This window comes from Pinus tabuliformis, chromosome 9 (genome assembly GCF_031772625.1).
Source record: "Pinus tabuliformis cultivar Carrire ecotype Pingquan chromosome 9, CPIR1, whole genome shotgun sequence".
In the NCBI taxonomy this organism is placed as follows: domain Eukaryota; kingdom Viridiplantae; phylum Streptophyta; class Pinopsida; order Pinales; family Pinaceae; genus Pinus; species Pinus tabuliformis.
The window spans coordinates 1909049641-1909076291 of NC_142307.1; the positions used below are offsets into that span (position 1 = coordinate 1909049641).

At 40.2% G+C, this 26651-nt stretch overlaps 1 protein-coding gene and 1 pseudogene across 1 annotated transcript; both read right to left on the bottom strand.

Moving 5' to 3' along the window:
• Window positions 1-1268: 1268 nt before the first annotated feature.
• On the bottom strand, window positions 1269-16586 carry LOC149156565 (WD repeat-containing protein LWD1 pseudogene; annotated as a pseudogene).
• Window positions 16587-21856: 5270 nt separating this feature from the next.
• Window positions 21857-22273, bottom strand: LOC149156566 (uncharacterized). The gene has a single exon (XM_089444788.1). The coding sequence runs from the start codon at window positions 22271-22273 to the stop codon at window positions 21857-21859; it is 417 nt and encodes a 138-aa protein (XP_089300914.1).
• Window positions 22274-26651: the final 4378 nt, after the last annotated feature.

A 26651-nucleotide genomic window follows, 5' to 3' on the forward strand; every position in this document is an offset into this window, starting at 1 on the left:
CGAGGTTCTCATCGGGCTCGTATTTGGAGTGGTTTGATAGAAGTTTTTGAGCAAATCAAATTGAGAGAAGATGGGTTAGAATCGTAGCAGCAATAAACAAAGAAAAATTTTTAATGAAGTAAAAATTATTGCATGTAAATATGCATACTACTGTAAGACCCGGTAAGGCATGTGTACCCATGTAAAAATAAATATAAAAATAACTAGCAACAACCATAAACACATAAACACAAATGTTTATCTGGGAAAACCCCAGATCCTGGGAGAAAACCAACCTAATAAGATCTTATTAGCATTGGCCAAAACCTTGGCCAATCCGACTAAGTGAACCTTCACCGCTCACCTCCAGGTCTTGCATTAGAATGAAGTCCTTCCAACCTTTTATAAGCTCCATTACATATAATACCATGGGCATAATACTATGGGTGTACAATACCATGTGCCCCAAAACCATCATTGTTTAACCTAGTCAACTTTGACTCTATCTCGAGTCAAGTTTACCTAACATTAAGTGCCTCCTACTTAAGAAAATGTAACAAAACTCCAACTGTCACCAACATAAATGTACAAATTGTCTCGAGAGAGAATCAATGTAGAATCCCTAGGTAAGAAAAATGAAAAAAAACATTACATTCCAATTTCTATGATAAGATGAAAATGAATTCTAGTCAGCGAGTTATATTGCCAAAATTTTGTTCATTTGATTTCGATAAGAACATGACCACTCTCCCCTGTCCATTTTTTTAAAGTTTCTCTCGCCTTTCAAAATCATCAGTGTCAATCTAAAAATGTGTGAGGATGTTGAGAAACATTGTGTGGAGGGTCACATTTGGTAGCGATTCGTTAGGGAGGGTCTCTAGCCAATTCTTTAAAACAAATAGTATTCCTTGGTCCAGGAATTCACCATGGAAGGCACGCTTCTCCATGATGTGAGTGGGAAGTAGTGTAAGCTTGTTGATGCCCTGCATAGGTTGCATGTTTATATTGGTGTCTTCCCTTGCTCTGACTTCCATGTGGGAAAAAAAAAACCTCTCAATTTGTGCTAGGATATGACGTTGGGACTTGGTGATGACCAAGAGTTGCATCTTCAATGGATTCAGTTCATCATAATCATCTTTTCAAGAAGCATAATTCCACATATTAGGTTCTTAATCATGTATGGTGTCCTCATTGCTTAGGAAATAGAACCTCAACAAGACAAAGATCAACTGCAAATCAAATTCCCTTGTTTCCTTCCAATAAATATCAATCTGGTGTGACCTATCCTTTCAAAAAATAAATATTTGCAACTTGTTGGAGAAGATGATTTCAACCAAATCGCATTGAGTGGAGGACCACTGCAACTGCTTGATCCCAATCCCAACAATGTAAGAAATAATAGGATCAATATGGTCATTTATAGGTTTTATCATGGAGGGGAGATCTCATATGTGGGCTTGTGAGTCATCTTTAGTAGTGCAGATGTGGTAGGAGCTATGGGGTGCCCAAGAACGGGCATTGACACTGGCCTGGTGCCTCTAGAGCTCCGTGAAAATCAAGATTAGATATATGATATCCAATACTATGATGATGGTAGCCATGTATTATCTAAGGCTATGATGATGGTACTTTCCATGATGATGGTAACCGTGTATTTGGGTTCTTTCTTGTTCCAGCCCAATCTGACTAGGGGAGTATTGGGATGAGAACTCTCATAGATAAGTGTAGATAACTCCTTGTACCTCAAATAAAATAAAAAAATTTACAAACCCATCGCCACTAACAGAAGAAAAAACATGACACCCCTAAGGAAATGTCGTATGCCCCCTTGTCATGGGCAATCAACTAGGTGTCGACGAACTTCTTGTCGATGTCCCAAATGGTATAGGTGGTGTTGATTCTAGAAGTGTTGATCCTCTTGGGTTCTTTCTCATTTGAATTGAAGGAAGTGAGAGGAATGCAAAACTCATTGTTCTTTTTATTCTTCAAGAGGCTCCTTTCCTTGACGCAATAATCAGAAATGTGCCAAATGCGGAGATATGTAGTGGAGGTGGCCAGGATGCCTGGTTTTTGGAATTATGTTTTGGTTATGAAAATCATTTTAGTGGGCAGTTACAAATGTTCAAACGAAAGCTTGGATTCAGCCTTGATGTTTCCCCTCTCATTGTCCAACTAAATGATCTCCACTTTATTGCTATAGTGCTCCACCCGACTCGCTATCTTCAGCTGGTGCTTCTTGTCATTGCGAATGCTCTAGGTCATGCCATATATGTGTCATGTTGCCTTGTATGTGTATATCTCTGAATGCTTATACTACTCCAGACTACCTATATTTTGCGCTTTCTAGTTGCATTATCATGGCTAAGTATCATAATGATTTTTTGCACATTCCTCCATAGTTTTGCACTGGCAAGGTTTCCAAGACACCCTTCATGTGGGCTTTGTGAAATCATGGTTCGCCACCACAGTGGACCATTGATGGTGATTTCGGTGTGTGGGGAAAACATAGAATGAACTCTGCTAGACTCTGAGTGGTACTACCCCAATGGAGAGAGGGTGAGCCTCAAATAATCATATTCCTCTGAATTTTTCGTCACTCCAGAACAAAAAATTAAAAAAAAATATTATGACTAAAATCGGACTTCAAATCACATAAAACCTATCCCCCTATGAACTAGAACTCTCCCAACAACATAGAGGCATATGCCATCATTAAAATAAAATTTTAAAAAATAAGATACCACAAAACTGCATGAGCTTGATTATATCCAAATGTTGGAAACACTTAAAAACTTGATTCCCATGGACTCATAACCCACTCTGATACCACTGATCTAGATCTTGGTGGACCCCAAGATATGAGAAATTTCTGCATCAGGAAAAAAGCAAAAGTAAACCAAACAAGAAAATAAATCAAGAATTAACTTTTTATTAGATCAGAACATGACAGTTGCAACTACATTGTGTTGGACAATCTTCCCTCTTACAAAAAGAGGCTTGTTATTTATAACCTTTTTTAGTTACATTACCATGGGTAAATACCATGGCTGGGAAACCACCATGGGTAGATAATACAATGGGTGAGTTACTTATAGCCTTTAGTTAAATTACCATGGTTAAAAACGATGGGTGAATTTCCATTCAGATCATGCAGAAGGCTACCACCTTCTCTCGTTCTCCAACACCCAGTAGAAGGGGGCTAAAACCCCCTGATCTTGTTTACTAACTCCTACTCGAAGCGATTTGATCTAGGATTTTTTACTTATAGATGCATCAAAATTACATGTAATAGAGCACTTAAAAACCATGGAACATAAGCATATAAAACAAAGATAGAAAGAAATAATCACACATGAGATCAAGACACAGAGATTTGATTACGGAGTTCATCCAATTTAGAATACATCTTCTTTCCCTTCTCAATAGCGGGGAGGTGTTCATTCATTAAATGGCATGAAAACAGAAGAAGTACAAGAAATTTTTAAATAAACACCCTTACACCTCCAATTTGGAAGATATATGAAAAATGGAGAGCCCAACTCTAGAAACAGACAACGTCACTGACTTCCAGCTAAAAATAATGCAAAATCGCCTATCCAAACACCCAATTATGATAAAAGGGCTTCTTGAACCTTCTCGAAAGCTTTTGATTTCTAAGGTAAGGTTCCGACCACATGCCTGGAGTAGGTGCCGCGACTATGCTTTGTAAATCTATGATGCTCTCTATTGATCTCCCCCTCTCGATGTGCGGATAACCCACTTTATATTCTGGTGGGCAGATTCCTTCATAAATTGGGTAGTTTCAACAAAGGACAAGTTTAGCAAGTGGTTTGTTTCAACAATCAACATATTAATCCAGACATAGCTCACGGTTGTTTCAAATAGAGGGTCTCGGGCTTGGAATAGTATGTAGGTAACAAGCCCGTCGAACAAGGAAAAACCTCCATTGAAAATAGTTCACAGACCATTTCGCATTGAATCCATTAAACCGGTGGAATAATATAAAGAATCGATGCTTTACTCCTTAACCGATGGAATAATACAGAGAATCGACATATTTCCCGAACCCAGTGGCTTTATCATCGACAACCATAGTCTATCGGCGCCACAAATCGCAATCAACAGAAACAAGGGAGATTCTCCATAATGGCCGCTGCACTATGCGATAGACGATGTACGAACTAGTGGACTCGACAAAACTATTAACTACAACCCATAACTATATCGCATCCGGGATCCATCACATATCATAATGAGAGGAGCTAGGGGGTACATATATAACGAGAATTGCACTGTGCGATATGCGATTGTATTTCAATCACAACCCTGACTACCTGGGGGCCGATTCTATAACCATTGTTCCTTGCGATGTGCAATGTGCGATATCACATCACACTCTGGCTTTTCTCTGGGGTTGATTCTTTACCGTTGACCTGCCTCCGATATGCAATTGTGATATCACAAATCACAACCTGGTAGTTATGGGAGCCGATTTCTTGAACCACAAACCTCTTCCTTCTGCGACCTACAAAATGTGGGGCCAATGGTAGCCTGCCACTTGGCATTTCACCATTCACTGAAGTTATTCCACTTCATTTTTCTTCCTGCCATCGGTCCAAGTGAAACTTGAACTTTGACTTGCCCTAACTTCTTCATATGTGCTCAAATTTGAGTGTTGTTCGCATCATTGGAATTAGTATGACGATCAATTTGATATGGAGATAAGTTTATCAAGATTCTTCCACTTTGATGTTTTAAGCCTTCTTACCATGCCACTGGTACTTTTTAGAGATCCACCAAGATCAATCCTCCTGGATCCATCCTCCTGGATCCTCCTAGAACAATCCTCCCCACTAAGAGAAGATTTTGGTTCTCCAAAAGCATTAAATAATCTGCAACTGATCTGTACATTTTCTGCACCACAAGTGTCCTAACATGTCATCCTTCCTTCTCCTTCACCTTTATCCTTCGAGGCCATAAGTGATGATTCGACACCTACATCTCCTACAAACCTATAGTACAATATCTTTCAAATTACATGTTTATCTATATGACAAAAAATGACCCAAGAAGTCCATACTTTCCACGAGTTTATAGAACATACTCTGTGGTCAAGTTTACATAAAAATGGAAACAATACCCCAGCTGCCAATACAAGGCCAAACATCATTGTTTCTTCAACAAGTGATGGAAAACACATCATCACTGCAACACATGATTTACAAAAATAAGGGAAAACACTATTGTTGCTTCAACAAGTGATGGAAGCACATCATCACTTTCACAATTCAAAATGCAACACAAAATAAGGCCAAACATCATTGCTGTTGCAACAAGTGATGGAAAACACATCATCAATTTTACAATTTAAAATGCAACACATCATTTGCAAAAATAAGGTCATGACATTCTACCACACCTATAAGAACCATCTCTCACTTATCAAATTGACTCGGTCATCCTCTTGTGGTGTCATTATTGGTCGAACAACTATTTCACCTGGTTCATGCATGGATGCTTTGTCCTTGCAATGCTGCTCTGGATGGAGCCTCCAACACATGGCTCTTTGATGACCACCTATGTCACAATGACTACAATAAGCCTTCTTCCTCCATATCTACTTTACCTTCTTCTTTTCTTGCTGTTGAGAGGGTCTTTCACGCCTCATCCTTTTTCGTGTTTCTATTCTCCTCTAGCACTCAACAAACACATGGTTATGCAATCCACAAAAACTGCAAGTTCTTCTATGCCATGATTTTTGTTCATTATTAACAATATGGTTGTAATAAAACTGAACAATGGAATACCGAGACTTGTTAAACATTTCTTGTTGGTCTCTAGTATGATCACGGGAGCGAGAGCTTGCCTCATCTCTTTCTTTGCAATGCATACTTCCATAGGTTGATGGTGATGTATTCCCATCATTCTCTTTCCTCGACGGTTTCAACAATGTCGTGGAAGCTTCTAACACATTTGAGAATTGTCCTTTAGTGCACCCCAAGTGTTGGCACAAAAATGACATCAAGGAAAGACCCTAGGTTTAGGCACAAAGATCCAACAATGGTTTGATGTAGTCTAGGACAACGTCAACATTTTCACCTTACCCCAAGGGATAAGGAGTCTCACCCAAGGCATGTCATGACCAAAAGTAAGAAGGGTTCAGTATAGGGTCACAGATCTCTTAGCCATTACTCTATAAGTGGCCATGTGCATATATTCAGACTTAACATTCTATCAACATGAAGATCAATCCACCATGAGCGTAGACTCACAACGCATTCAATTTTTTAGTGGGTCTAGATAACATCAGCACCATCATACCAAGTGACCAGTCTAACTCTTCATTTATATTAATTAAATAGGATAACATTACATTAAACATTGGCCTTAGCCCCAGACAATTGCATGAAATATCCGGTTACATGACTTGACTGATTGCAACATACTTCACTCCACCTCTCAACTATTTCTCTGGCCTTTAGGTCAGATTCTCTGATAGCTCACATCCTCCTCACTGCTCATCTGTGACCAGAACTCTTCAACTAACCAACCAACCTCTTTCTCCTTGTGACCTTCTCCTTTTGTATTCACCTCTGCCATTTACACTACTTGTTCTTACTCAATTGTTTCTTTCCTTGGTTTCCTCTCATCCGCCTTGTCTCCTCTGTTTCCCCTACTTTCTTCCAACACCTTGCCATGACCGTCCCACAACTGCCTGTTCCTGTTTTCCTCCCCAGTTGTCTTCTCTGCAAGCTGACCATTGCTTCCACCACCTGTTTCCTATTCTTCGTATCTCCAAAATATTTTTTAAAATTCAAACGAAGGCCCCAACAGGCCCCGACCACAGTTCTTTAACTCATCCCTGAGTCAATCTATTTCGAGCATTGTGGGTCCTGTTATTATCTCTATAGATACTTCTGTTGGTGGTTGTGCTGGTTCTTCCATCTGATGAGCTATTACTCCTGTTGTATCCTCTGTTGTTAGCTGGGTGGTTTCTACTCCAACTGCTCCTTTTTCTCCCTAATGTCCTTCTTTTCCCAACAAAGGCCCCAACTCAAGAATGATGTTGGTCGTTCTCTACTTGAATTCATTGTATTTGTGGACAGTAGATTCCCATGCGATTATGATCGATTTAGCCTATTGGGTAAAGTTTTCTGTTGTGTTGGACGTTATTTCGCTTGGCCTTTGAATTTGTAGGTGGACCCATAGTGCTTCACTGTTACTGTAGACTTCCTTCAGAGCCAAAACCTATATTCAGATTGATGTTCATAGGTCTTAGATTATATTTTTTGTTTTCATCAAATCCTCTTCGATTTGATCAACATGTGCTTGAATGGCAGAAATCTGCTTGTCGATCTTTTGGAGTTTGTTGGAGCCCATGCATTCCCTACTATTGGCAAACAATATTTGGAGTTTCTCTCTCATAGGATATATTGGATGATTCTTTAGTGCGAGGCTTCTCGGCCAGTCATGAACTCTATCCATTAGGGTGTATCTATCTGCTAGTGCTTCAATGAGTGCTTGTTTCTTGGCTGCCACTTCACTGATTTTTTCATCTATCGTTCTGGCATATATTTCTACCAGGTCTAGTAATGTTGATCTTACTGTTTCCAGCTTCTTCTTCATATCAACGTTTGTTGCCACGAGATTTGAACATGTTGCTTGAATGTGATCACAGCAACTCATCAATGTGCATGCTGCAATGTCCTTTGGAGCTTCTGTGTTGACATCTATGATTGTCGACCATAGTGACTAAAATTTCTCTGTCACCTGATCGACCTGCGCCTGCAAATCAGTATTTGCATCTTGCAGGTGATATCTTTCCTCTATAACATCCTGTAGTTGTTTCTTTTTCTATTCATGTTCCCGAACCAAGTCATCATGTATTCTTTCATCTCTTTGTGCAACTTGTTACATGAATGAAAATAGCTGCACCAATGACTAGTGCTGCAAGGTGTCGGTCTGCATTGTGCTCGGATCAGGGAAATTTTAATGAATTGCTAGGCTGATGGAAATGGATTTCTTAGAATGGGAGGTGGGAGAGTGAACTGGCTGTGATTGTGGGGTGAACTGGGGAGTGGAGGGAATGATATTAGCGTCGGGGAACACTAGGAAATTTAAAAGGAATATTGGCTAGTTCTGTTCATTCCCCCCTAATTGCGGAAGGGTTGTGATTGGTTCTTTCCCCTAGAGTGGGTCTGACCCAAATAGTAATGATACTAAGGAGGCCGTTTGTGCAGCACTTCCATTGGTGGTCCCTCTAGGCTACTCTGTCGAATCTACTTCCATGTGTTTAGTTGGTAGTCTTGTGCCAAAGGGGTTGGTTTCTAACAAGGTTGCAGAGGTGGAGGCCGTGTGGGGAGAAGGTTCCCGTGAAAGAGGTGGAATAGTATATGGCTTTGGGGGAATTTCTTCAACAGTCGGAGATAAAATTACATTAAACATTGGCAATGTAACCATTTTTTGGCGCAAAAACGACATCATGGAAAGACCCTAGGTTCAGGCGCAAAGAGCCAACAATGGTTCATTGTAGTCTGGGACAACGTCGACATTTTCACTTTACCCCAAGGGATAAGGAGTCTCACCTAAAGTGTGCCATGACCAAAAGTAAGAAGGGTTTAGTATAGGGTGAGGCATATCTTAATCATTACTCTATAAGCGGCCCTGTGCATATATTCAGACTTAACAATATATCAACATGAAGATCTATCTACCATGAGCATAGACTCGCAATGCATTCAAATTTTTAGTGGGTCCAGATAACATAATCAAATGCGTACATCATACCAAGTGACTAGTCTAACTCTTCATTTATATTAATTCAATAGGATAATGTTACATTAAACATTGGCCTCAGCCCCAGACAATTGCATGAAATACCCGGTTACATGACTCAACTGACTGTAATTGACTTCACCCCGCTTCTCATCTGCCGCTCTGGCCTTCACGTCGGATGAGCTGACAGCTTGCGTCCTCCTCGTTGCTTGTTTGTGACCAAAACACTTCAACTAACTAACCAATATCTTTCTCCTTGCAGCCTTCTCCTTTTGTATTCAACTCTATTGTTTGCACTTCTAGTTCTGAATTGGCTATCATGTTATATGGGTCTAAGATATGTGTGCCCATATGAGACTGCAAACTAGATGTGTTCTGAAAATTCATCAAGAAGTTGTTTGGGTATTCTCTCTATTGACCAAACTATATCCATCATGTCATACCATTCAGTGAAAGCTACCTCATTAATTTCCTTGCTGCTCAGGTCTCCCGAAACTCTCCATGGCTCATACCTAAGTGCTATCGGTTGTCCTTCAGTAATTTGCATCATCTCCCTCCCCCTTGGTGGCTGCCACTTCCTCATTGCCAAATTCATCAATATGTATCCAAAAAAAATTTTGGTAATCCTCTTGTAGATATCCTCACAGGCCTCGAAGAGCTCATTTAGTACAAAAGCGGACCAGTTGAGCACTTCTCCCTTACAGCAGTGCTCCGCAACCGAGATTGCGTCCAGAGTGCACTCATTTCTTGTGAAGTGTCTCATTGTTTTGCCTACTATGATGTAGCAAGTGAACCTTATCTCAATTTTTCTAATAAGGTCAATCTTGGCTCCCCTGCCCCTGTGCTTTGTTCCATATTTTCCATAATAATCATTTTCTCCCTCCTTCTTTGCTCTTTTCGTTCCTTCTTGGAACACTGTATTCACCGCATTTCCTCCTACTGATAGCCCTGTGAGATGATACCTATCGTCTACTTGAATTGATACTCCTTGTCGAGCCACAAGGATACCCCATGCCTTCTGTTAGTTAGTAGGTTTATGCACTGCATCACAGCCAGTTGTGTGCTCAATAATGGTAGACTCGTTAGTTTGATTATCGTAGATCATTATATGCCTATGAAATATTCCTTGACTCTGGAGGTGCTCGTGCCATCTTCCTTTTCAGCTTCGTCTATATACACCTCCCTCTTTAACTTTTGAAACTGGAAACAATCTGTAAGATCATTGTCAACCAAAGTAGATTTATTGTACTTATCATATGGATCTTCCAACAGGACAATTCGCTCATCAAGTTTATCCTCTGGGACTGAAATAACTCCCTTTTCCATTTCTCTTCGTCTCTGATAGACAATCATTACTAGAGGCTTCGAACTTTTTCACTTCAGCTATTGTTGTTCTTCAGAGAGAGTTTGTAGTATTTCTGCGACCTGCACTTGAAATTTTGAAGCTTCCTACATTTTCACGCACATTAAGTAGCCAGAATTGACACAACATTTTTTGATTATACTTAGCAACTAATTACAATGGAAACTTTCCCCATGTATCTTAATCGTGATTTTCCGCCATTGGTTGACCTGGACTTGACATCTATGACGTAGAATTAGGAAGGATAGAGTGGGTATTTATTAACTAAATTTGTCCCTAACGGGAAAATATTTTATGGCTTCTATCTGACAGTCGTATTATTAGTTACTTATTGTGGAAATGGCTACTCATATGGTGGAAATGACTCACAAAGCATGTGACTATTAAGAATGAAAAAGCGTCTACCTCCATGTGGCTATTAAGACTACCAAGAATGTCTACTTATCCCCCCCGACAACAAATGGGCTGCATATCATGACATTTTTGCCGCAACCTTATTAACACCTTTCCTTATTATTACTACTATACCACAAAAGACATAAACTTCAAATGAACTTTGTAATGAATTGACTAAGTGATGGCGTGCGTGCAGGCGTTAGGGATAACCTCCCTAATCTCGCAACAATCTCTTCAATGTCCGGTTCAGCTTCTCTTTCTGGTTCTCTATTTGTATCAGTCATTAACTGATAGCTTCATTTATTCCTCTAGACCCACAAATCTAGCATAATTATAGAAACAATGGCTTTATTCCCATTGGGCTGTAATTCTAAAAGAATTACGCCAAAATACTATAGGAGGCCTTAAGGAGGGATTATACACCCAACAATATCGGCGGCTTTATCATGGGAGGACTTATGCAATACAGCATCGGGCAGTAATTCCAAAGGAATTACTCTAAAACACCATCGACGCTATTATAGTCCCTTTCCTTTTCCCCCGATGCGATATCGCATCGGCGATCGCTATCGGCGGAGTCTATACACCAAGGCTTCCGATATGCTGCGGACCCAACAGTCTCTTATACTCCCCTTTATATTGAGTTCGGGTCCGATCTATATCAGCAGTTTTTATCGGTGGGGTTATAACACAATGGGTCTGCGAACCCGACGACCCCTTTTTACTCCACACTATAATATTTCGGGTTCGTTTAGTCAAGCATACAATGCGAAGACTTTGCGGACCCGATGCCGTTTAGGCTACAATGCATAACAATTTGACTGCGGGTATCGGAGCTCTCCAACTCTATCGTACTATGGCTCCTTTCGGAACCGAAATTCTTATGAGCTGCACTTTATATGTCACTTTGGCTCCGGTATTTCGGAGCTTTCGCAATGTTAAAGCCCACTCTCCCTTCCGACGCGATATTGGGTTCGGACCCAATAAGGGTTAGAACCAATAATATTTCATGTCCGCTATAGTATCCCGCCTAAGGGAAATTTCATGAGTCCTCAACGTAAACAGGATTACACACGGGAATTTATAAAATGAAGTTAAAAGCCTGTAGAAGCATAAATGAAAGGGGAAATGTCCATAAGGCTTACTCAAACATCATGCAGCATTTATAAGGCGGTCCATCCACCTTCGACACACAGTAAATAAACACATAAACGCACACACAGTTCAATTAACAAAAGGCTTATTAAATTATACAGCCGAGAGAAAAGTTTAAGTATAATAATGCTCTGGCACTCACTCCTCTCTTCTCTGCTGAGAGTATCACTGCCTCTTTATTTATAATTAAAGGATAGGCCCTCTTGGTCCTTATCCGTTACAAAAGCATGATTTACAAGAATGATTTAAAGCGTGAAAGCTTTACTATAGCATGTTTTATTTCTAGAGTTTATTCTATCTTTAACTAAAAAAAACATGGAAATTGCAGGCTAAAGGACCCCACTCCCTTGCTTGTAGATTTTTTTGGATTTTTGGAATAAGTTGGAAGATTTTTTCCCTCTGAGTCACATGCTCCCACATCAGACTCCTGAGGACAAAATTCTTCATGGGCTCCTGTCCATGAGCTCGTCTACAGATTTTCCCAGTTTCTGTAGAACGTCTTCTGTAACCCAAGTAGCTTCAATGATTGGCTGTCCTTTCCATTTTACCAGATACTAGAAATACTCTCGTCCCCTTGTCTTCTTATGCACTTTCTTGTCCAGAATTCTCTCTGGCTATAAATTCTTGGCTGTGGGTAACTGTTTTACCCAGTCAATCTCTGGAGTCTCCTGACCCTATGTTGTATCATCTGCAGTCTCATTCTCATACTTGTACAAGTCTGCAACATTAAAAATTGGTGATATTCCCACATCAGGTGGTAATTGAATCTCATAAGCATTTTCAGAGAATTTCCTCAGTATTCTGCACAGTCCAATTTTCTTGGATTTTAACTTATTATACTCTCCCTTTGGAAATCTTTCCTTTCTGAGATGTGTTAAAACCAAATCCCCAACTTCAAAGTTCACCTCTCTTATCCTCATGTCTGCTCTAGTTTTATACTTGATGTTGCTATCTTGTAGCTGCTGTTTCACCTGTTCATGTATCGCCTGCATTCTTGAAGCAAAGTCTTCACCTTCTGCACTTCTCATTTCTTCTTTTCCCAAATTTCTTAATTCAGATATTCCCCTTGGGTGCATTCCATAAACAATATGGAATGGCTCTGTCCTGTGCTCCTGTTTGGTGATTCATTATATGCATATTCAACTTGTGGTAACACTTGATCCCATTGCTTTGGATGTTCTGCAGTAAGGCTCCTCAGAAGATTGCCTAAACTTCTATTCACAACTTCAGTTTGTCCATCAGTTTGTGGATGATAGGAAGAACTGAAATTTAATTTAGTTCCCAGCTTCTTCCATAGTGTTCTCCAGAAATGTCCAACAAACTTTGAATCCTTGTCTGAAACAATGCTTTTGGGCAATCCATGCAATCTTACAATCTCTTTAAAAAACAAGTTAGCAATGTGAGAAGCATCACTAGTTTTATAACATGGAATAAAGTGTGCCATTTTTGAAAATCTATCCACTACAACAAAGATTGAATCATAACCTCTTTGAGTCTTTGGTAATCCCAGCACAAAATCCATACTTACCATATCCCAAGGCCTATCTGGAATTGGCAATGGAATATACAACCCTGTGTTCTGGCTCCTTCCTTTTGCATATTGGCAGACTTTACAATTTCTTACATACTTCTCTACTTCAGATTTCATTTTCGGCCAGAAATAAAATCTGTTGAGTTGCTCAAAAGTCTTTTCTGTACCAAAATGTCCTGCAAGTCCTCCACTATGTTTTTCTTTGATTAAATTTTCTCTCATTGAACAGTTTGGTATGCACAGCTGATTTTTCTTAAATAACAATCCATCTTGTAGGAAATAATCCAACCACTTGCTCCTATTCGCCAAGACAGGATTTTTACAAGCCTCAAATGCCTCTTTAAAATATGAATCCGTCTCATATAACTCTTTGAGAAAATCAAAACCCAGCACTTGGATTTGACTTTCTTGCAGCAATACATTCCTTCTACTTAAGGCATCTGCAACTTTGTTGGACTTCCCAGTTATATGCTTCAACAACACAAAATGAAAGCCTTGAAGATATTCTACCCATTTAGCATGTCTCTCGCTGAGCTTTGGCTGCTGCATTATAAACTGCAATGCATGGTTATCTGAATAAAGAATGAATTCTTTTGACATTAAACAATGCCTCCATTTCTTTAATGCCTGCACAACTGCGTAAAACTCCTTATCATAAGAAGAATACTTCTTTTTTGCATCATTTAGCTTTTCAATGAAATAAGCTATCGATCTATCTTCTTGGCTTAAAACTCCTCCAATTGCTTTTGCGCTGGCATCACACTTAACTTGAAAAGTTTTGTTAAAATCAGGAAGAACCAAAATAGGCTTTTCAGTTATTTTCTTCTTTAACAGTTGAAAATTTCTCTCTGCTTCAGCAGTCCATTTAAATGGTTGTTTATCCTTCTTTATGGTCTCAATAATAGGTGCATTAATCTTACTAAAATTATTAATGATTTTTTTGTAAAAACTAGCAAGACCATGAAAACTCCTTACCTCAAAAACACTCTTGGGTGAAGGCCACTCCATAATTGCTTTGATCTTCTCTGGATCCATCTTCAACCCTTCAGCTGAAATAACAAATCCCAAGTACACCAGCTCCTCTTTCATGAATGAACATTTCTTTAGATTTAGCAATAGTTTTTCTTGTTGTAGCTTCTGTAAGACATAATGTAAATGCCTCAAGTGCTCCTCCTTGGACCTGCTATAGACTAATATATCGTCCACATATACTATTACAAATTTACCAATGAATTCTTTAAGAACTTCATTCATAAGCCTCATGAATGTACTTGGTGCATTTGACAGCCCAAAAGGCATCACTCTCCACTCATATAGTCCTTCATTGGTCTTAAAAGTTGTTTTCCACTCATCACCTTCTCTTATCCTTATCTAATGATATCCACTTTTAAGATCTAGTTTTGAAAACTATTTTTCTCTAGACAAGCAATCCATTAAATCTTGAATTCTGGGTAACGGAAATTTGTACCTGATTGTAATTTTATTGATAGCTCTCGAATTTGTACACATTCTCCAGCCTCCATCTTTCTTTGGGCTTAGCACTGTTGGCACTGCGCAAGGACTCAAGCTTTCTCTGATCAGTCCCTTGTCAAGCAATTCTTGTACCTATTTCTTAACTTCTTCATTTTCTCCAGGAGTCATTCTATATGCTTCTTTGTTAGGTAGGCTTGCTCCAGGAATTAAATCTATATGAGGATTGATTCTTCGAAGTGGCGGTAATTCATTAGGTAAATCATCAACAATAATATCACAATAATTCTCCAGCATTTCTTGAATTTGAATGAGTAAATCAGAAATTTTAGTAGAAGTCATTATTACCTTGGGCTTGCAAATTACAGCAAAATTTACCTCATTTTCTTCAATCTGCTTCAGGTATTCCTTTCCTCCAAGTAACAGAGTTTTTGGATCAGTCTTCTGTCCCGGTACATCTTCTTCTTGCAGAGGCAACAACGTATGATTGACACCATCCTTTCCAAACTTGTAGATGTTTCTTTTCCCATCATGTATGGCTCCTCTGTCATATTGCCAAGGTCTTCCAAGCAATATGTGACACACGTCCATTGGCATCACATCACAAACAATTTTATCTTTATACTTGCCCACTTGAAATTCCACTTCACACTGTTCACTTACCAACAGTTGATGTCCCTTTTGCAACCATGACACTTTATAAGGTGTTGGATGCTTCATTGTCTTCAGCTTCAATTTCTCCACTACTTCTGTAGAGACCAAATTATCAGTGCTGCCACTATCAATGATCATCTGGAAACATTTCCCTTGGACTTTGCACACTGTCCTGAATAAAGTCTTCCTTTGTGGCGGTTCAGCCACCTCCTTTGCTGGCTTAAGTAGAACTTTGTTAACCACCAGAGATTCTCCTCTTTCTGGTGTATTTTCTTCTTCTGCTACTGCTGCCACTGGTACTTCTCCCTCAGCTGGAGCAACAATTGCATTCCTCTGCTTTGTTTCTGCATTCTCTGGGCACTCATAAGATCTATGTCCCAGCTTGTTACATCTGTAACATCTTATTTCTCTGCCTCTTCCTCTGCCTCCTCTTCCTCTAGGAAAACTCCCTCTACCTCTTGCATCACCTCCTATGGATGCATGCTAGGTTGAGCTACTACTAGCTCCTTCTTTAGGTTCTATAGATCTTCCTCTACCACCTTGACTTCCTTTTCCTCTGAAAGTCCCTCTCCCTCTGGCAGACTGCTTCCTCATGAGTTTTTCTTCAGCTTTCAGTGCTATCTGATAAGCTTCCTCTACTGTTTTAGGAGACAGCAGGCTTATCTCATCCTGAATGTCCATCCTGAGGCCATTCATATATCTAGCCACCTTCTCATCTGTATCTTGGGCTTCTCCAGCTCTTATGCTCACTTTATAGAACTCTTCTGTATATTCTTTTACTGTTAAAGCTCTCTGTCTAAGATTTTGCATTTGTTTAAACAATGTTTGCTGATAATTACTTGGCAAAAACTTACCTCTTAACTTTGTTACCATTCTGCTCCAACTCTTGATTGGCTGCTTACCAAGTCTCTTCCTTTCTGCCTACACACCATCCCACCAGAGCGCTGCATGGCCTTTTAACTTGGTGATAGCAAACTTCACTTTCTTCTCATCTTCTATTTCTTCATAATCGAAGAATTTCTCCATGCAATTGATCCAGTCTATCAATTCTTCTGGATTCAGTCCTCCTTGGTATACTGGTACCTCGGTCTTTGGCCTGGCTGTGGATTTCAATACTGACTGAAAGAACCTCATCTCAGGAGTAACCTGTACAGCTTCCTCCTTTGTAGCTTCATCCTCGGGTTCACTGACATCTCCATCGTCTATGTTTCTATTTGAAGCTAACGCATCCAATCTAGTTCGCAGCTCTTCTACTGTTTCCATTAATTCAGCATTTGTAACAGGTCGTCCTCTTCCACCACGTCCTCGTCCTCTTCCAACTCTAAAAGCCATCCTTCTCCCGCTCCTGAGATTCAATTCAATGTCAGTTGTTGGCTCTGATACCACTAATGATGGCGTGGGTGCAGGCATTAGGAATAACCTCCCTAATCTGGCAACAATCTCTTCAATGTCCGGTTCAGCTTCTCTTTCTGGTTCTCTATTCATATCAGTCATTAACTGATAGCTTCATTTATTCCTCTAGACCCACAAATCTAGCATAATTATAGAAACAATGACTTTATTCCCTTTGGGCTGTAATTCTAAAAGAATTACGCCAAAATACTATAGGAGGCCTTAAGGAGGGATTATACACCCAACAATATCGATGGCTTTATCATGGGAGGACTTATGCAATACAACATCGGGCAGTAATTCCAAAGGAATTACTCTAAAACACCATCGGCGCTATTATAGTCCCTTCCCTTTTCCCCCGATGCGATATCGCATCGGCGATCGCTATCGGCAGAGTCTATACACCAAGGCTTCCGATATGCTGCAGACCCGACAGTCTCTTATACTCCCCTTTATATTGAGTTCGGGTCCGATCTATATCGGCAGTTGCTATCGGCTGGGTTATAACACAATGGGTCTGCGGACCCGACGACCCCTTTTGACTCCACACTATAATATTTTGGGTTCATTTAGTCAAGCGTACAATACGAAGACTTTGCGGACCCGACGCCATTTAGGCTACAATGCATAACAATTCAACTCCAGGTATCGGAGCTCTCCAACTCTATTGTACTATGGCTCCTTTCGGACCCGAAATTCTTATGAGATGCACTTTATATGTCACTTCGACTCCGGGATTTCGGAGCTTTCGCAATGTTAAAGCCCACTCTCCCTTCCGACGCGATATTGGGTTCGGACCTGATAAGGGTTAGAACCAATAATATTTCACATCCGCTATAGTATCCTGCCTAAGGGAAATTGCATGAGTCCTCAATGTAAACAGGATTACACACGGGAATTTGTAAAATGAAGTTAAAAGCCTGTACAAGCATAAATGAAAGGGGAAATGTCCATAAGGCTTACTCAAACATCATGCAGCATTTATAAGGCGGTCCATCCACCTTTGACACACAGTAAATAAACACATAAACGCACACACAGTTCAATTAACAGAAGGCTTATTAAATTAGACAGCCGAGAGAAAAGTTTAAGTATAATAATGCTCTGGCACTTGCTCCTCTCTTCTCTGCTGAGAGTATCGCTGCCTCTTTATTTATAATTAAAGGATAGGCCCTCTCAGTCCTTATCCGTTACAAAAGCATGCTTTACAAGAATGATTTAAAGCGTGAAAGCTTTACTATAGCATGTTTTATTTCTAGAGTTTATTCTATCTTTAACTAAAAAAAACATGGAAATTGCAGGCTAAAGGACTCCACTCCCTTGCCTGTAGATTTTTTTGGATTTTTGGAATAAGTTGGAAGAGTTTCTCCCTCTGAGTCACATGCTCCCACATCACTAAGGTTTATTGACTACTACCTACTTGCGGGCTCATCTCCAAGACCCCTTAACTTGATTGTGTGTCTTTTGACATGTGGAAGGGTTTCAAGCGTGCGTTGCTTACCCATCCTTGTAGCATTCCACCATCTAGTTGTGCTAGCCTTACCACTCTAGAATATTTGATTTCAGCAACTATAAACGGGCCTAGCCAGTGCATCTACAACTTACCCAAGAAGTTTTGGAACTTTTTGTCATATAAAAATGCATGATCTTCGACTTGGAAGGTTTTCTTTCTGATCTACCTGTCATGTCAAGTTTTTTTGCTTCTTTTCTCTACTGACTGGTGAAATTCAGCTAGGAATCTAGATTCATCCAGTTCCATTAGTTGATTCATTCTTTCTTTTAATGCTGCATCATCTGTCATTTTTTTTGCTTGAGAAATAAACATGCTAGGTACCATGAACTCTGTTGGGAGCACTACTTCTTTTCCATGTACCAGCTAAAATGGTGTTTGTTTATGTATTCTTTTCACTGTTTTTTTGTATGCACATAAAGTTGCTGGCACGCGTTCATCCCAGTTGTCCCTATTGGTTGATACAATTTTCGTGAGACCTTTCTCCAGTATTTTATTGAATGCTTCAATAGTACCGAAGGCCTCTGGGTGGTATGGACTACTTTTATGATGTTGAATCATAAAGTTCTTGAGAAGAGACTCAATAGTTTCATTAATGAAATGTGTCCCTTGATCACTTGTTAGGATTTTTGGGCATCCAAATCTTGATATTATGTATTCAAAAATGAATCTTGCGGCAGTGTCAGTTGTACATTCCTTGACTAGTGTTGCTTCTGCCCATTGTGTGAGATATTTTGTAGCCGTTATTATGTATCTTGCGTGTGAATGTCACGCTGGTGGTGTTATGGGCCCAATGAAGTCTATCGCCCACTTCTCAAAAATTTGCACTGTATGAACTGGGTTTAAAGGGAGTTCATCTCGACGTGATGGCTTTCCAACCCTCTGACAGACATCACAATTATTAGTGTATTCCTTAGAATACTTGTGGATGGTTGGCCACCATAATCCTGTGTGCAGTATCTTCCTTGCGGTGGCTTTTCCTCCCACATGGCCTCCCATGACTCCAGCATGACATTCCCAAAGAACTTCTTCTCTTTCATGTTGAAGTATACAACATCTCAGGACTTGATCCAGGCCCATCTTATAGAGATGTCCTGCAATTAGTTGATAGTCTGTTGCCCTCACTATTAGATGTCGCTTTTGCATTGGTGTATACCCCTCTGGGAAGCACCTTGTTGCTAATAGCCCAACAATTGCTTCTAAGTAATCTAGAACTGCCTCTATTCTGAATAATTTGGCATCAGGTAATTGATCATCTAATGACCTTTCATTCTCTCCAATCTCCAGTGGTGACAGATGATCTGGCCCCACATTCAACCATCCAAGTTTGATGACTACCTTGAAAGTGAATTCTTGGAATAACAATAACCAACGACATACTTTGCCTTCTAATACTAGTTTGTTCACCAAATACTTTAGCGTTGAATGATTTATGAAAAAATTAGACGGTGCTCCTAGCAAGTAATTCCTGAATTTTCGCAGAGAGTAAACCATGCCCAGTGCCTCCCTCTCTGTTTTCATATAGTTCCTTTCTGCAGTTGATAGTTTCCTGCTGGCATAGTACACTGGGTGATCCATATTTCTCTCTCCCAGTTGTGCCAATACTACTCCTAAAGTGATCCCTGATGCATTAATATGTACATGAAATGTCTTGTTCTAGTCTTGGTATACAAGGATAGGAGTGCTTACCAGTTTCTCTTTCAACTTATTCAATGTTGCTTGACAGTCCTCCGACCAAGTGAATGCTTCCATCCTTTTCAGTAACTTCTCCATCGGGGTTGTAATTGATGTGTAGTTTCTGATGAACAGCCGATAATACCCTGTATGGCCTAGAGTGGACCACAGTTTCTTTACATTATGTGGTGGTTCCATGTTAACAATTGTCACAACCTTTGCAGGGTCTAACACACTCCATCTTTACAAACAATGTGGCCCAACAGTGTTCCAAATGTAACTGCAAAGATGCATTTTTTTAGATTCAATGAGATTTGCAACTGTATACATCTTTCAAACATGACTCTTAGTAAGCTTGTTTGTTTCTTCAATAAATTTTATATTGTCCAGTTATCCATGTATACCTCCCGGAACCTATGAATATAGTTTCTAAATGCAGTTATAACGATCCTTGAGAAGACAGCAGGTGTGTTCTTCAACCCAAACGACATTACATGATAAGCATATGACCCCCATTCAGTGGTGAACATTGTCTTTCTCTTGTCTTCTTCTGCTATTCGAACCTGATGATAGCCCGAAAATCCATTAGTGAAGGAATATGCTTCATTGCCCGCTACATTGTCCAGAACTTCATCGCTAAAAGGTGTTGGGAAGGGATCATGGAAACATGCATTATTCAGACTTCAATAATCCACATAGACTTTGATCTCCATTGGATATTTCTTGTTCTATATGACTATTGGACTAATCCATTTCACTTCGTCCATCAGAAATATAATTCCAAATTCTAGCATTTTTTCGATCTCCCTCTTAACCTTTTATTTCACTCTTGGGTTTAGCCTATATGGCCTGTGCTTTAGTGGATGGGCATTCGGTTTCAAAATAATCTTCATCTCCCCTATGTCCCCCTTTATACCTTTTAGATTAGCCACCGAAGTTGGGAACAAGCCTTGATATTCTTGCAACAGGTCAAAGATCTCCCTTCTTTTCTGTTCTTCCCAATAATCCCCGACAGATGCCATCTTAGGTTTATCATCTGTTCCAATATTCTTCTTTCTTAATTTCATCGGGAGTAGGTGTGCGGCTTATCCTGCAGGACAACTTTTCCTGCGGGACTTTCTTGAATATATTTTGTTTCCTCAAAGGTCAGGTGTCTCAATCCTTCTAAACCATCTTCATATGGTTCTATGTCTACTTTGTCACAGGGCATATATTCTGGATAACCCGTTTCATAAAGATGTTGTAAGAAATTCTCATCAACACAACCTTCCCATAACTGTCATGGGGTGAACATGATCCTTTTAATGGCATATAAGGTTTCAGTCGTGCATCAATCAACATATTTGAATGAGAAGCTACTGATAAACTGGCTAGCCGTGACATCCCAATCCGTTGTTTGTTTATGAAGCTCCTCTTGTACATACCGTGCTTGCGGGATGGTGCCTAGGGTGTGTACAAATACATGCACCCAAAGCTCTTTCGAAAGCCTTTCCCTTTCCAAATTTTCTATACAGTCTTTTAAATGTTTCTTAGGGTCTAAAATGCATCTATATTTCACTCTATTCTATGGCCAATCTTCTTCTTGACTGAACCTCTCTCTCATGGCTCACTTTATAGTTCCTCATTCACAAAATGTGTTGCGGTGCATTCTCCACCACCTTGTCGGGGTGACGTGTAATGCTATATCTAGCAATGGAAACTTTTGATCATCTCTTATTTCTCTGTCTACTTTGTTTAAGAAAATGTCTATTGATTCAATGTCGTGGAATTTGGGATAGTCACTTACCTCTGCCCCTATCAAGTTTATCCTGCATATCTTCGCACAACGTTTGATATCGATTTTGTATCCCCCTTTCTGCCATGCATCCCACATGGCTTTTGAACAAGCTTCTCAGCTTTGAATACTCCTCCAGCTAACAGATCCTCCTGCTTTAGGATTTATATAATCCTCTTTCTTTCATGTCGTTAATGTGTATAGCTTGTCTAGCATTCCCGGCTTGTCCTTGTCATCCACAGGTTGCGTGAAGCTGGGTCCCTGATATGGGTCCAAGGGTTGTGTCATATGCATCCTTTCTGCTTCAAATATCATTCGTTCTTTCTTCAAGTCGATGAAAAGATATTTTTCATATGCCCAATTGATCCCAAGGAATGTTGGGTACGGTTCCTTGTCACCCATTATATCAATTACTTCAAATTCAGTGTATGTTTTTACTCCCGCCACATCCACCTCTACATCTTCTAACCTTCCAATAGGTAAGATACAGTACTGATTCGCCATCCTCAATTGTATCAGTGAATACTTAAGTTGCGGCTTCCCCATCGCCTCCCATGTTTTCCTGGGAAAAATGTTTACATCTGACCCCAGGTCTAGCATCGTGTCTTTGATCTGGAATCCTGCAATCTGAGCATTGATTCAGAATTCCCTTCCACTTCTCTTTTTATTCTACCGCACTCTTCTTGTATGTCTTTTTGGTAAGTTGGCAGATGGTAGTTCTCCTTCCTCTTCGTCTTTTGGAAATACCGCTTTTAAACTTTTGCGCAACTCCTTCAACATCTGCTCATCATCAACGATCTACAGAAATAACTTAAACCATTCTTCTATTGGTTGAGCATTGTTGAGTGCGCATTTGTCATGTTTCTATTTTTCCTTTGTCTCGGTCATCCCTTCAAACAATTTAGTTGCCTCTTGATAATATTGTTTTTGTTGCATGAGTTTGTAAGATTTCTTCAGAGACACTACCTTAACAATTGAGGGCAGGTCCACCATGCCTCGATCTTCCTTTTTCTTCTTTCCTCCACTTGTAACTATATTTATATTAGTTATAGTAAGAGTGTCGTCTATATGAGGCTCTCTGTTGATCAGGTTAGCCCCTCTCTGTCTAGTCATTTCTTCCCATTTTGCAATGAGCTCAAGCAATCCTCTGTGACTTGCATATTGATTCTGCATTGCAAACACCATCGTATCCTGGGGAGCAAACATTCCCTAACAATATGTCAGTCCTGATGACAATTATAGCACCTTACAGGACCTCTACCTCTACCTCTTCCTCCTCTAATATTTCACCTTCGTCCTCCCCTGTTAGACTCATTGATTCTGATTGTAGACTTGTCTAGCCATTCTGTTAAAGCATCTAGTGTTGTGCATTGGTTAGTGCGGCGTGTTGTAGATGCACAAAATTCACAATAGATGTTATTTATAACATTAGAGTACTTTTGTAGTATTGGTCATACCAGTGGTAGATGTTCGTATGTTCTACAAATTTCACAGTATTCTTGGGTGTTTCATCTTGGGGAAGCTCCTTGCGCCCCTGCTACCGCAACTCCTGATGTTGGTGGTATTCCTGATGGTACTGCAATCCGCCTTGAATGGTTGATTCCCCTCAACCTTGGGCATTCTTTCACAACATTTCCTTCCACCATGCAATGTGTACACCATACGTTGGGTCTAGATAGCCAAACTGGTTGTAGATCCTTTAGTTTTTCTGTTAAGTTGGTGATTTGGTTCTGTAGGCCCATGATTGATAGGTCCTGCAACCCTACCAACCCCCCCCCTGATACTCATGCGGGTATCCTGCCATGGCCTCTATACGCGATGCTTGTTCTAAAGCGTCTTGGAGAGTCCCAATATTTTGTTGTGTCAACGACATTCTCGTAAGGGGTAAGAGTGCCTTGATGAACCAATCTCTCTAGTGATTAGGATCTAGGGTGTAACTCAGCTTAGCAATAGCATCCTTAAATCTCTGCATCAGTTCCCAAGCATTTTCACCTTCCTTCTTCTTGATTTCCCATAGTTCGTATAACCCATGCTCGTCAGTTTGAGGTACTTTGAATTCTTGCACAAATCCTCTCTTGATATCATCTACTATGGGATTTTGGTTCTGTTCTGCCCATTTTATAAACCAACGTAGAGCTCTCTCCCTCAACATGGTCTGGAACTCAATTGATTTAACATTATCTGGCATTTGATGTGCTCTCCATATAGCTTCACAGAGGTACTAGTGTTGTTCTACTTCTTCATTTCCTCAACCAACAAATTCAGGGTATCTAGTGAAAGATCTTGCCATGGTTACCTGAGTATGTGCCAACAACACAAATCCTTTGTTTCCGGGTTGCTGAGATCCTTGTAGCCCGAGTTTACTAATACCGCTAATTCCACTGCTATTTACTGTATTAAAACTGGCCTTATATTTATCATGCACATTGTGTACTCGTATCTCTTTACCTAACTTAGCAACAAGTTTCTCACGATTATTATAAGGCACCAGGGGAAGGTCGGGCTAGATACTACCTGTACTTCAGGGATTCTGCTACTGATTTCTTGTGTATGTTTCACCTTCAGCAAATAGCCTTCTCATGACATTACTCATTTCCTCTTCCATTTCCTCTTCGCGACTTCTCCAAATGTTTCCCTTGGCCATCTTTCCCACAACCTATAAGGGAGAGTCCTTGTCATTCTCTTGGATTCTATTCTTCCCATCAACATTCTTGTCTTATCCTACATCTTCCTCCATTCTCTTTCCCTCTTCTAAGATCCTCGACACTGCTCCTACTTGGTGGGGTCCCATTCATCTCTTCTTCAGAGTCTAAACCACTCTCTCTTGCCACTTGTTGGCTAATAGCGCTCTCCTTTGCGCCCTAACGTCTCTAGCTTTCCACAATCCTTCTACATCCATTCCTTCACTAACATCTCTATTCCCCAACCAATATCATCCTCCCCTTAGGTCCTTCCCCCAGTACTATGGTTTTATGCTACCATGGTTGCTCTAGATAAGAGTAGCAACCCTTATTCCACCATGAACATCTTAATCCACAACAACACTTCCCTCACCAACTTCCCTCTTAATCCTGACTCGAACACCACTTCCTCCCTCGAAAAGGACTGATAGTTCTCTGTGGAAAACTCTACTATAGTTTGTACCCAAAATTCTACAACCCTTGTCAGATCAATATCCAAGTGTCGAAGTTATACAAGGTCTGAGGGAGCCTAGTCACGACAGGCTCATGTCGTTCCTTCTTATCGATTCTGAAATTTTAGCCTCCTTAACCAATTATACAAGTCTTATGGGAACTTACACCAGAAGATCTGATATTGGTCACTAGCAACCTCAACGTTCAAAGTATCTTTACTCACTTTGGCAATAGGTTGACCTCTTTGAATAGCTTGTTCTAATATAAATTTGTCTACTCTTTTATCCCACCAATCCCTAATCTCTTTCTTAAATATCCTCGACACAATATTCCAAACCGGTTCTTATAGCTTCAGGTCCCTTCAATAGAACCATTTTTTGGCACAAAAGTTACATCACAGAAAGACCCTAGGTTCAGGCACAAAGAGCCAACAATGGTTCGTTGTAGTCTAGGACAACGCCAACATTTTCTCCTTACCCTAAGGGATAAGGAGTATCACCTGAGGCATGCCATGCCCGAAAGTAAGAAGGGTTTAGTATAGGGTCAGGGATATCTTAACCATTCCTCTATGAGTGGCCTAGTGCATATATTCATAACAATATATCAACATGAAGATCAATCTACCATGAGCTTAGACTCATAATGCATTCAAATTTTTAGTGGGTCCAGATAACGTAATAAAATACATTTATCATACCAAGTGACCAGTCTGACTCTTGATTTATATCAATTCAATAGGATAACGTACATTAAACATTGTCGTCAACCCTAGACAATTGCATGAAATACCCGGTTACATGACCCGACTGAATGCAACAAACTTCACCCCGCTTCTCAGCTGCCGCTCTAGCATTGAGGTCAGATTCTCTGATAGCTCGCATTCTCCTCGCTACTCATCTGTGACCAGAACTATTCAACTAACCAACCAACCTCTTTCTTCTTGCAGCCTTCTCCTTTTGTATTCACCTCTGTCATTTGCACTGCCAGTTCTGACTTAGTTGTTTCTCTCCTTGACTGCCTCTCGTCTGCCTTGTCCACTTGGATACCCTTGCTTTCTGCTGACACCTTGTCGTGACCATCCTGCAACTTCCTATTCTTATTTTCGTCCTGAGCTGTCTTCTTCGCAACCTAACCATTGCTACTGCCACCTGCTTTGTCTTCTTTGTACCTCCAAAATATTTCAAAATTCAGATGAAGGCCCCAACAACAACCTTTCGAATCGAGGTCTTTTCTTAACCTCCAATGGTTGAGTTATGCCTTGGCTATTAATACCAAGCCCTTCTTCTTCCTTATACCTCTTCTCAGTAAGGAGTCTCATGTTTGTCCTTGTAATGAGTATTTCCATAGTTCCAACAGAAATTATACCATGTGAAGATGAAACTAAAGAGAAATCAACATCCTTTACCTCCAATGTCAATTTGGAAGGACCTGATGAGGGCTTCTCATCATTTGTCGTTGGTGGTTCACTGGTTATTTTGGTGCATTTCCCAACCTCCTTCCTAACATACCGAAGTCGTGCTTGACAGGGTAATTCCTCTACTTCGATGGCGTTTATGATGCCCTAGCCATTAATGTCGAGGCCCTTCCCCTCATGCCCCATTCTCCTTAACAATTTGGAACTAATTCCTGTGGTATGATTTTCAAAAATAGAGAAATTGACATCAGAAAAAATACACTGAGTCGAAGAATTACTTCTTACCTCGTGGGGGTCACATTGCAGCTTTTCCAAGGCCTCATCCTTGGCTTGCAACTGGCGTAGCAGCCTTCGTTTCTCCTCTTTCTCTTCCTATAGAAGCCTCCTTAATTCAGCAAGCTCTTCTTTAAGACTCTGGTTGTTGCGCTTC